The sequence below is a fragment of the Pediculus humanus genome, genomic scaffold (genome assembly GCF_000006295.1).
Source record: "Pediculus humanus corporis 1103172108317 genomic scaffold, whole genome shotgun sequence".
NCBI lineage: Eukaryota > Metazoa > Arthropoda > Insecta > Psocodea > Pediculidae > Pediculus > Pediculus humanus.
Window position 1 is genome coordinate 134,444 of NW_002987886.1, and position 12,779 is coordinate 147,222.

The 12,779-nt window shown below is 26.0% G+C and overlaps 4 protein-coding genes across 4 annotated transcripts; 2 read left to right on the top strand and 2 right to left on the bottom strand.

Annotated features, from left to right (window-relative positions):
• Positions 1-1,604: 1,604 nt before the first annotated feature.
• On the top strand, positions 1,605-2,818 carry Phum_PHUM599650 (uncharacterized protein; the record flags this gene model as incomplete). The annotated part of the gene is made up of 6 exons (XM_002432698.1): positions 1,605-1,668; positions 1,702-1,753; positions 1,821-2,026; positions 2,116-2,282; positions 2,365-2,683; positions 2,769-2,818. The coding sequence occupies 6 exons, from the start codon at positions 1,605-1,607 to the stop codon at positions 2,816-2,818; spliced, it is 858 nt and encodes a 285-aa protein (XP_002432743.1).
• Positions 2,819-2,976: 158 nt separating this feature from the next.
• Positions 2,977-3,636, bottom strand: Phum_PHUM599660 (uncharacterized protein; the record flags this gene model as incomplete). The annotated part of the gene is made up of 2 exons (XM_002432699.1): positions 2,977-3,080; positions 3,216-3,636. The coding sequence occupies 2 exons, from the start codon at positions 3,634-3,636 to the stop codon at positions 2,977-2,979; spliced, it is 525 nt and encodes a 174-aa protein (XP_002432744.1).
• A 322-nt stretch (positions 3,637-3,958) lies between these two features.
• Phum_PHUM599670 (uncharacterized protein) lies at positions 3,959-8,183 on the bottom strand (the record flags this gene model as incomplete). Its single annotated transcript, XM_002432700.1, has 8 exons — positions 3,959-3,979; positions 4,022-4,206; positions 4,338-4,468; positions 5,389-5,548; positions 5,760-5,898; positions 6,025-6,173; positions 6,262-7,980; positions 8,093-8,183. 8 exons carry the CDS (start codon positions 8,181-8,183, stop codon positions 3,959-3,961), a joined length of 2,595 nt encoding a protein of 864 aa, XP_002432745.1.
• Positions 8,184-9,043: 860 nt separating this feature from the next.
• On the top strand, positions 9,044-9,518 carry Phum_PHUM599680 (uncharacterized protein; the record flags this gene model as incomplete). The annotated part of the gene is made up of 2 exons (XM_002432701.1): positions 9,044-9,292; positions 9,375-9,518. The coding sequence occupies 2 exons, from the start codon at positions 9,044-9,046 to the stop codon at positions 9,516-9,518; spliced, it is 393 nt and encodes a 130-aa protein (XP_002432746.1).
• Positions 9,519-12,779: the final 3,261 nt, after the last annotated feature.

The following is a 12,779-nucleotide window of genomic DNA, read 5'->3' on the forward strand; positions in this document are numbered from 1 at the left end:
TTAAAAAAATTGTTTATTTAGTAAATAATGAATGGATTTAAAAAAAAAAAAAAAAGTTTTTTTTTTTTTTTATTTCCATTTAAAGTAACTATTTTATTCATAACTTGTTTAAATTTGTTTTTTTTTTCTTTCCTTTTTGATTTTTTATTAGGGTAAAAATGTGATATAGAATTATACAAATTAAATTAAATTAATTAATTATTAAATTTTGAATTTGAGTTCATGACACTTTCAACCTTGTTGAAAGATTCCCTTTATTTTTAATGAGGTATTAGTTTGTTTGGATAGTTAAATGACATGGAGGGTGGTTATTTCATTAAAGGTCAAACTATATACATTTATATATTAATATATGGATGAATGTTTATTGTTAGACTTACAACAATTTATTATGTTCAATTATCTCTTATAAAAAAAATAAATTAAATAAAACAAGATAAATGAGACAGCTGCAAGGAAGGATCTGCACTGGGACAACAGGACTATACAGTCTCCAAAAGTAACAAAAATTATTTCCCACGGATTATTATGTACTTATATACAGTGCGGAAGTTGCTGAAATTTTGAATGAGGGGAATCATGTATATATTAATACTAATAACATTTTTGAATAATTAATTTTCATACCTATTATTTTAGTTAGTTTTAAGGTATAAAATTAGATTGTAAATTAGATTGTAGATTAGGAAAAGCAAAAAACAATGAATCTAAATAGTACAAACCTACAATATAGTGAGCTTTTGTATGAGGTTTTTGTTCAATAAAATTTTTTCAAAAAATTAAATATTTTTTTGTGAAAAATCTTACTGAAACATGTTTTGATTAAAACAAACAGAAAAAAAAGAAAGTATATGCGATTCAGTTACACAATTTTTATCTTATTTTTTCTTTTTTTTTTTTTTTTTTTTTTATCTGAACATATTATTTAAACTGACCCGGATTCGGTTCGATACTTAAATGATTTTTATTTAAACTAAAAATTTTTATTTGCATATTACCAAATAAGACATTAATTTAAAATATGTAGATACAAAAATATACAAAACAATATTTACAATAAAAAATTTCATTAATATTCCCCCTTTTTTTTTTAATATTAATTTTAAAATCTAGTTAACATGTTAATATGACTTTAATGGCGGCCAGTTTTAATATTTCATACAGTTACAGCAGACAAGGGCGGGAAAAAAACTTTGTCACTAACAAAGAATATTTAATTTAAAAAGTTGACGAGTGTAATAATTACTGAATAAAAGCGAAAACATTTTTAAAAAAATGTATAGAATGAAATGTGAATAAAAAGATTAAAAATTTTTGATAAAAAAAAATTAATGCTTACGTCAGTAGAAAAAAAAGAAAAAACGTTTAGAATGAATTTTCAAAGCTTTCAATGTGTTACTTTTTTTTTAGCGGGAGATACGTTTGTAATGGCTACTCGACGACCTAATTTGCTTTCTATTGAATTTTTATATTTTACAGAACAATATAAATACGATAATAAATTGTAAAAAACTAATTAAATACTTTTTTTACCTGATTAAAAAAAATCTTTGAATTTTGTCAGTTACAAGCTACAATCCGACAATTAACTCTTTACGAATTTAATGTTGGCTAACCTGTTTGTTTTCGAGAATTGTTCTAGATCTTTTGGAACTATACTCTTTTTAAGTTATTTATATTATTTTTCTTTTCTAATGTCAGAATACGATATAATTAAACGTGGAAAATTAACTCTCAAAGGAGTCAAAGAGAGGTAAATAAATTAAAATATTTTTTGGACTTATTTTGTAGTGTTTAATATTAAAAAAGTTTAATTTTAGCCGAAAAAGAAAGCATAAATCACATAAAAAAAAATCCAGCACTGTCGCTGTTGAAAAAGATGAAGATGCTATTAAACATGGAGGGTGGTGGTCAGTTAAAAAATTAGAAGATATAACTGGACCCGTGTGTATTGAATTCTCAGATCAGACATATGTAAAAGCATTAGACAATGGTCTTTTCACTCTTGGTGCACCACATAATGAGGGTAAAAATTTTTTTTGAACATTAAAAATAGAAAACTTAAAAATATATTTTTTTTTTATTACCTGTAATAACAATACTTCTTTTTGATAGGTGAAGGACCAGCTCCAGAAGAAATTTTAACTGCATTTATTATCAACGAAAGAAAAGTTTCATTCAAATCGGGATATGGAAAATACATAAGTGTAGATAAAAATGATTTAGTAATCGGCAGATCAGATGCTGTCGGTCTTTTAGAACAATGGGAACCTGTTTTTCAGGTTAAATTTTACACATTATCCATAAGTTTACTTAGAAACTTAGTAGTTATTAATGTTAAACACTTGTATGTTACATTTTCAGGATGGAAAACTTGCTCTTTTAGCCAGTAACGATTGTTTTATGTCAGCCGATATTAGTGATGATAGTATAGTTGCAAAAAATAAAAAAGCTGGTGAAAGTGAATTTTTAAAAATAAGGACTTCTCTCATAACTGAAAAAGATCCCGATGCAGATGTTCCAGTCGAAGAAAGAGGAAATTTAACACAAGTAGAAGAAAATTTTGTAAGAAAATTTCAAAAATTTCAGGATAAAAAATTAAAAATATGTAAAGAAGATAAAAATGCACTCAAAAAAGCAAAAGACGATGGTAATTTTCATGAAGCTCTTTTGGATAGACGAAGTAAAATGAAAGCCGATAGATATTGTAAATAATTTTTTTGCAATAAAATCATTTAAAAATTTATTTTTCACTGTAATGATTTTAGTGAATAATTTAATTATATTAAATCAATCAATCAATCAGAATTATTTATAAATAAAAAACTTTTGTCCATTTTTACAATTAAAATAATAATCATATTTATGTTTCACAAGAAAAAGAGTAAAAAAATTGTAAATTTATTACACTCGATATAAATTATTTTCACTTTTGTACCTTTACATAATAATAATAATAATATCAATAATTAAAATTTATTTTGTTATCAAAGTTTCTTCTTCTTCATCATCATCTTCACTAAAATCTCTTCTAACTTCCTGTTGAACTTGCTGCCATTTGGCCACCAAACTTGACACGCCTTTTTTTTTCAACGATAGCCCACTTCCGGTTTTGGTCTGAAATAATAATTTATTTTAATACAAAAATTACAACATAATTTTAAACTCAAGAATCATCACAAACATTACCTTTTTCTTTTTCTTCAAAGTAATACCATTCGATGGCAACGTTTCGGTTGCTTTTGCAATGCTAGAAACGGCAGGTACAACTGAAGCAGTAGTGGTTGTTGTGGTTGTTACTACTGTAGCTGGTGCCGTAGTTACGGGTGGTGTCGTTATGTTTGGAGTAGATGCGCATGTAACGATGGGAGTTTCTGAATTCGAATTACTTTCGTTGGCGGCATCCAATTGTGCAATATCGGAATAGAAAGACATTAATTCGGATTTAAGAGAAAGTTTGGGTTTTTTAGCGGAACATTGTATGACGTGAGATGAAGTGTGTGCGGATTGGACTAGATAAGGATTGGATACTGAATCGTGCATGTAAGTGTGATATTCAATGGGTTGTATAGGCACGGTCATTGCTTGACCGTTCGAGACGACTTGCTGAACGGGTAACGTATATCCATACGTCATCATTAATTCAGCTGAGTAAGTTGCCGAATCGCTTGATGTTTTTTTATAAGAATGTTTAGGAGAGACTCTTCTATACACCGCATATTCAGGTTCGTCGACTCCAGGAGGCAAAGGCTGAGCAGGATCTAGAGGAAGAGGAGGAGGAGAATCAGGCAAAGGTGGAGGTGATTCATCAGGAGGCGGAGGAGGTGGTGGAGGTAATGGCGGAAGAGGTGGAGCAGAGTTTATATTTTCAGAAGATTGCTGTTCGCAAAAATTTGACGGTCTATCAAGTACTTTATCTTCTGCTGTACCTGAAAGTAGCAAATTTTCCGTTTTACATCTATCGTTTGAATCTTTTACACTTCAATGGTAAAAAATTAAAAATACCTTCATTCTTTTTTACCACTGTTTCATTCAACTTTCTTTTTTTCTTTTTTACAGTTTTTGTCACCGAGGATAAAATTTCTTTTTCAGTGTTTTGTTGGATCATTTGCGGTGAGGGTGGCGGGTGAGACAATGAATTTTGCGAAAGTGCTACTACTTCTTCGGTTTCATTGGTAGCAATCGGCGACACGGATGATGTCTCATCTGAAATACAAAAAAAAAAAAATGCAATCAATCATTCTCCATTAATTAAAAATTAAAATAAAATTTTAAAGTTTTATTATTACTTGTCCGTTTTTCCATTCTTGTCGGTGACAAATGAGGAGGAGTATCACAAATATCCATTTCGTCTGTGCCGCCATCTTGATCATTTTCCTTTCCACCTTTGATTTTTTCACTTATTTCAGGATACTCCCATTGGATTGCCTTTGTTGCCACATTTCGGTAGTAATATCTTTTATTCTTCCTAAATTCCCGGAAAAAAAAAAAAAAAAAGAAAAAAAAAATTATTGTAATACATAAATTTTAAAATCATTTTATAAAACTTGGAAGAAACAGAAATAAATAAATAACATTTTTTTTTGTTATATTTTGAAATAATAATAAAAATAATAATAATACAACTTTAAATAAATAAATAAATAAATAAAAAACAAAAATTAGGTAAATATATAAAATAAAAGTGGTAAAAACCAACTTTTTTTTTTTTTTTTCCTACAATTATTGAAATATAAATAACATTTTTTTTTTAAAAATCGTAAAATAAATTGTAAAGCGAGTTAGGTTTAAAACAAACAAAAAAAACAATATATATGTATAGGTAGATAAATAGATAGATAGATAAATAGATAGACATTTATATATATAAAGCATTGAGATTTTTTTCAAGTTGTTTTTGAACGCAGGTGAGTAGAAAGTAGACTTCAATCATTCATATAATACATATCCATGAAACCTGAAACATGATCGATCAAAGCATAAATCAAGAAAAGGTTAAAAAAAAAAAAATTTTTTTTTATTATAATTTTTTTTTTTTGTAAAATAAATCTCAAGAAAAATTTCGACATTTTTTTTATTTTTTTTTTATTTTGCATTTTAATTAAAATCACGAATCAAGTAAAATTTTTACAATATATAATTATTAATAATAATTTTGAGATTTATTTATTATAAACTTAGGGATATCTTTTCCCCATATAAAACATAATTGTTTTTAAATAAATAAATAAATAAAAAACAATTGAGTGCATGCGAATAAAAATTTTTAAAATAAAATTATATATATATATATATCCCTAAATTTGATTTTTTACATTTTTTAACTTTTTTTTTTTTTTTTTTTTTTTTTTTTTTTGTATATATGATTACCAGTTGAAATAATCTTACCAAAAGGGAGCTACAGGACTCGGACGACAGTTTCCGAAGAAGACGGCAAAATTCGTAATAGATTCATTCATTCCTTTTTCGTCCAAGTAAAGTAGTTCACTCAAAGCCAAATAATCATATCCGAACAAATATATATATAGTCCGCTGATCTTGTAGATGACTTCGTATAATTTTACTTTTTTTTTTTTTTTTTTTTTATTATTATTATTATTATTTTTTTTTTTTCTCGAAATAAAACAAATTTTTTTTTTTTTTTTTTGTTCTCTAATAATTGATGGGAGGAAGACAATAATAATAATATTAAGTGATCCCAACTTGAAGGAAATAGTTGAGTGATTTATTAGGAGATAGGTTGGTATTAAAAAGAGTACCGTACCTATCCCATAAACAGGTCCATCCTGGCGGAGCCGCCTCTTTTTCATGGCGAATTAATTCTGCACATTTGTCACTTAGCCAACTCAAGAGATATGACGGAGTCAATGCGCCTTGCTGCCAAGCCAAAATTAATGTCTGCAATAACAAAATAATTTTAATCTTTTAATTAATTAAAGTTTGAATTTAATTTATGATTATAATAAAATATTGCGGGGATTAAACGTAAATTAATTTTAAAAAAATTAATTATTTTTTACTGACCTCTAATTCAATGGCCATATGTTGAATTGGAGATATTTCATTGTTTTCTCCAATCAAAAATGTAACTTTTTCTTTAAGCAAAATAGCAGCACTTTCAATCTCCTCATCTTGGACCTTTGTTTCCTTTGCATCTACATTTTCTGGAGCACCTACAATAAAATTTAAGAAAAAAATGGTACAATTATCAATGGTTCATATTTTAATTATTGGGAGAATTACTTATTTAAAAAAACTGACATGTGACATCGCTTTCTTTTTCTGATGATTCCTCCTTCGTTTTTAAAACATTACTAAAATTGATAGTCTCTGCTTTGATAAACTGTATCCCACTAGAATATTTATGAGTTTTTTTGTCAGTGCTAGATTGTGATTTCAACGAGCTAAAACCAAATCCTCTTCTTTCATTCATACTAGGGTCCATATTATAAACAGTACTAGGAACATTAACTGAACTTTCGATACCACTTTTAAATTCAGGTTCAACACTAGTTGAAGAAGATTGAGATGTTTTTGTAACAAACTCTAGTCTTTTTTTCCTTTTAAATGCTTTTAAAGCTGCTGGATCATTAATTTCTAATTGTGTGCTATAGATGTTTCCAACTGATTCAGGCTCACATTGATTTGAATCTTTCGATTGAAGGTCCACATTAAGTTTGGGAATTTCGCTGCTCATACATGGAAACAATGGTTTTACTTTTGCTGTTTCTTGGGGTACTTCAATGGGAAAAAGTGGTTTCAAAGAATCTACTGGAGACTTGAAATTTTTATGTTTTTCACTACAGGCATTTTCTTCCGATTCAGAATCATCTCCATAATTGGCCACTAGTGCCATAACAGAAGGATTAGTGCTTTTAAGCATTTCTTTTACCAAAGTAGAATCACTCTCTGGTAATTCCATTAATTTTTCTGCTTTTGAATTGTCCATGTAATCAGGTGGAGTTTCTTTTTCAATTTGAGCAATAACATCATTAACTTCTAAAATAACTTCTTTTTCACTAGTGTCATTACCTTGTTCATTTACACTTTTAACAGGATCATTTTGTTTAATTACTACATTTTGATCATCCTTTTCTTTATTTTCAATTTGTAAACTAGATAATTCTTTTTTTGTAACAGATGTAGGCACTTTTTTTGATGTAATACCCTCATTTATTGTATTAAAACTATCATCACCTGGTGGTCCAGTATCTATAACACCATGTGCCAATAATGAAGATGTCTCATATGAATTTTCATTCAATCTTTCTGGATCCTCAGGGGCAAGGCTAATACATCCAGTCTTAATATTTGAATTAACACAGTTTATTATTTTTGAAGACAGTTTCGAATTAACTTCTTTAGAATTTTTTTGATTTTGAGTTTCATTTTCTTCTCCAGAATCTTCATCAGATTGAGGTCCAAATGATGTTATCATTTCAATTTTTTCATCTTCAGAATCACTTTCTGTTTGCCAGGGATACCTACATACTTTTTTCTTTTCTACTACATTTGGTTGTGATTGTTGTTGAGGTTTTTGTATTACTTGCTGTTCTTCTTTAGCCACAAAATCCCTGAGGGCAGCTTTTACTTCATTTGGAATTTCCCATGTAACTTCATTTGTTTCTGTATTCCAATAATATGGATATCCTGAATTCTGATCATAGCATTGTTGCCAAGCAGTTACAGATGGCAGATAATGCATTTCTTCTTTTTTGGAATTATTTGTAACAGTTGATGTTGGACTTGACTTGCTAGTCACATGTGCTTCTTTGTTATTAACTGATAAAGTATGAATTTCTTTTAGGAAATCTTCGACTTGAGCATCTAGAGATGAAGCAGGTTTTTGAGTTGTCTCATCCTCACTGTCAGAATTATAATTGCCTAATATAGTAGACAAAGGATTATTTTTGGTGACGGATGAAGGGGTTGTATTTGAGTCTCCATTTTCATCTATTGGCAAAGTATTCTGATATTTTGCTGAAACAATTTATCATTTGTAATTTTAAAATTTTTAATAACTCAAATCATTAAATAGAGCTTAATATTCATTTTACATATATTACATAAGTTTAAATATTAAATAGCTTACTCTGCCAAGTAGGTCTAGAAGGAGAATCTTCTTTGGTATTCAAATCTAAAACTGGTCTTCTAATGGAACCCTTCCTTTTAGATGGACCCATTTCAAATAATTTTTAAGTATTTATTTAAGGTAAAATTATGATTTCTAATAAAAAAAAAAAAAAAAGAAATTCATTTAATTAACCTGTTAAATTAATCTTAAAAGTAGTAAAAAAAAAATTTAATCACGTAAATATTTAAATCACTAACAATTAAATTTCTTTCTGCTAAGTAAAAACAAATATTACAAACATCTTTATAAAAATGTGTACAGCTTTATTATTATTGTTACATTAAGAGTAATTATTTTTTTTCTGAACGCAGTCTTCAACTCGATTTAATAAGCATGTCTAAAAATTTCGTCTAAAGATGGTGTTTTCTAATACCACATTTAGCTTAAAGCACGCATTTTAGCTTTGAGCAGTGCTGCCCTCTTTTTTTTCAAAAAAAATTATAAATAGAATTTATTGGTTAATTAAAGAAAAAATTAAAATAAATTATATATAAAAATTATTTAGAACAATTATTTAAATAAGATTAAATAATATTTTGCTTAAAAATGATTGTTTGTTTAACATTCTTAAAAGTAAATTAACTTCAGTAGTAGAATTGTCATTCAAAAGTAGCTGTATTCTGACGTCATTGCCCAAGATGGCTGATCGGTTCGGAAAGTGTTGGTTAAAGATAGTTTTAAACAGTGTTTTTAGGTGTGTCATGTTTTATAAAACCGGGCCATAATGTCTAAAAAGCTTAATTTATTGTTATTTCATTTTAATAATATTAAAAACAGTTTTATTTTTGAAATCGCTAAACGTTTCAGGTAATAACCGAGTGTTTGGAAAATCGAAATGAGTGTCCATTAAATTTTGCCGCGGGCGCATTCTCCCATTTTAGTGATAATTATTGATAATAATTTACCAAAATGTGGAACATGATGTGTGACGTGATGCCCACAATAAATGAGGATAGTACTACTCAAAGAAATTTGCAGTTTTCCGGTGAGGATGCAAATTTCGAACAGCTCATGATTTCTATGTTGGACGAGCGCGATAAGCTCTCGGAAGGTTTACGAGAAACTCAAGAGCGGTTAGGGGAAGCTGAAGCAAAACTTCAAGAAGTTGAAAAAGAAAGGGATTCTCTTCAGAGGCAAATCTCTGCAAATTTACCACAGGTACGTTAATATGTTTATTTTATTACTTAAACATTATCAACTCGCGCGTTCTCTTTAAGCTCTATTGATTCATAATGACCAGACCATGAGTATTGGAATTCGCCATTTTAAAAATTTAGGTTATAAAACCCTATTATTAAACATTTTTTCTCAACTTATTTGTACATTAACATTTATCAATTTATTTCATTTTAAAAATTTGTATGTGTATTTACCGGCAAAATAACATGAAAGGTTAAAGTTTAATATCTAATATTAAAATGATAGGTTTTTTTTTTATCTTCGAATCAAGTTTCATGTATTTTTCCCAAAATTCAATAAACGAATAAACAAAAAAATTTTTAAAATAAATATTATATAATTATTTGAAGTTAAGTCGTTTTACACTGTCATGTGTCACTGTTTTCATTAATCTCTTTCAAAGGTGTTAATAAATACTTTAAAACCATTTTAAAATATTAAATTATTATTATGAATAAATTATATTCGATTAGTGTTATTAAATTATTATGCAAAGGCCAACATTTAAATATTTCGACAAAAAAAAACCAGTCTGCGAATTATTGTTTAAATTTTTTTTTACAATTCTGAATTTATTTTGCATTATTGTTATCTTATACAAGTTTATTATCAATTGTCTATTGTTTTACAACTAAAATAAAAATATTTGGATTTATTCATAGCATGTTTTTTATGAAATTTTTTTTTTTTTTTTTTTTATTCAAAAAAAAGCGAATGATAATTTCTATTTTTAAAAAAATTGTAATTGAATAGGAAATTTTTATAATCATAAAATTTGAACATTGATCTGAATGATTATATTACTTTTCAATGCCAATAACAATACAGTATTGACAATTATTTTCTAACTAGCATTTTTATTAAATTCATTTGTCACTTTGAAAATGTAATCTTTTTATTTTTAAAATTAAATTTTAATTCATATTTTACTAATTTCTGGAAAGATTAAGAAAAAAAAATGCAAACAAGATTTAAAAAGTAAATGTTGTCATATTAAAAAAATTTAAGAGTCAGAAATGAAATTAAAAGTCCTATAAATGATAAATGTAGCAAAAAAAAAAACAGGTATTGTTTAAGGTATTCTTTTAATATGAATATATACTTACATTTTTACTAAAAAAAAAAAATTGAATACTGTGCAATTGCCATTAATTGGAAAAATTTTTTAAATTTATTTTATGCATGATATGAACATCCATTTTCTTTTATCAAAGAAAAATTTGTATTTGGTCGTTCAGATTAATGAATTTCAAAAAATTTTCTAAACCGTAGTTTTTACTATTACTAAAATTTTTATTAACGGAAATTCTGGTACTATAAAATTTTTTCTTAATACTAAATGTAAACGAATGATGCATTATAAAATTATTTAATCTAATCACATTAGGATGAAAATAATAAATGATTAAAATATGAATTGATGTAAAACAATTTCAACTTGGTAATAGATCTCCAATAGTTGTAATGTTTTGTTGGTTTTTTTTATGGCTTAAAACATGGTTTACCTTTTTTCTTTTCTTTTTTTCTTCAAATTTTGTCAATTATTAAATTTAATAAATTTTACAAGTGTATATGTAATGAAGTTTGAGACTTTAACAAATGAGGGATCAGATTAAATAAATGAGTATAATTTCAAATAATTAATTTTGGGTTGTTTGAGTAAAATAAAAATTTGCCAGGGAATACATTATAGTCATAAAAACAATAATAATAATAATAATAATAATAATAATAATAATAATAATAATAATAATAATAATAATAATAATAAAAAGCTCAAATTACGCATGCGTATAAGAATAGTAGGGCTGAATGGTTTTTAACTGTTTTGGTTTTTTTTTTGTTGTTATTTGAGAATTGTTATTCACGTATCATTTCCTAAGTCGTCACGTTTTTTTTTTTTTTTTTTTTTTTTTTTTTTTACTTCCCTTTTTGACGTTGCTTTCAAAGTTTTTTTATTTATTTTTATATTAGTAGAGAAAATTATGATGAGAAAGTTTTGCAGCTGCAAACTGGAGGAACATTTATTTATTTTTATTTTTTAAAGTTTTATAATATCCGAATTGGTTTTTCTTTCTTGTCGTGCTTACTATACGTGTTATGGTTTCGCGTAAAAAAAAGAAAAATTGATGGCATGGCAGAGAGACATTTTTTTTATTTTTTTTTAATTGAAAAAATTGTAATTAATTTTTTGCTTTTTTTTTTTTAACTGCATATTCTTATTATTATTATTATTTTTGTTTCTAATCTGATAATTAGGGACTGTGACTCTAACTATCACATGTGTAAAATTCTGTTTTTTGAAATCATTTTTTTAAATGATATTACTTAAAAAATTATATAAAGCTCTTGGAAATAATTTATTAATTAATATTATTACATTTTATTAATTAGTATATTATTTATTTTGTTACATTGCAGTTATTCATTAACGAAGTTTAAAATAACGAACATTCTTTTTTATTTAAATTCAATGAAAAATCTTGTATTATTTTTTTCTTTAAAATTTCGTTAAATTCCCATTATTTATTATATTTATTATTTTCATCAAAAAAAAAAAAAAAAAAAAAAAAAAAAATTAATTTTTGTAATCTCATTTAAATCAATTTCATCAATTCAAATATAAACTGAAAATTACATTAAAATTAAATACTTATCGAGGGTGGGTATTATTATTATTAATATTTTTTAGAAATTTATTAAAGAATTACAAGATTTTTTTTAATCGGGGATTAATTTATCATTAATGAATTTCATAAATTTATGTGGGCATGCATTTAATATTTTAAAAAAATAATGAAAATTTTCTTAAAGGGGAATAATGTAATTTTCAAAAAAAAAAAAAAAAAAAAAAAAAGAAAAAAGAAACCCCAAAGGCTCTTATTTATTATTTATAATTAAATTTTTCCGGGAACTATTATATTTTCTTTTTCAGTTTAATTTACCCAAAGATTTTTTTTTTTGAAAATTATAATTTGTGAACGTCATTAAACATTAAATTTAAAAAAAAAAAAAAAAAAAAAAAAATTAGTTGTTATCAATAGCGTACTGATTGTGCATAAACAATTACAAATCGTAAAAGTACCCATAAACCTATATTTTCAAAAGAAAAGGTAAATAGTAAATAATTTAAGTAAAAATAACGACAATAATGATTGATGCTTAAATGTTTTATCGTGTTGAGAATTTTACGTAATACAATATTAATTATGTAATATGTCAGCAAATAAATAATAATTATTTGCTTGAATAATATGAATACTCTCGCGTCATGCAAATGCTATTCGATCGTAAAAATTCAATTTCATTTCAAATGTCAATTGGTATCAATAGATCAATGTGTGTGTGTGTGTGTGTGTGCGTGTGTGTGGTTCTATTGAAAAAAAAAAAAAAAAGTAAAATGAAATGCGTTGATTTCGAACTTATAGATTGCCAACTGGCTGGTATCGATAACCATTGGTTGGTT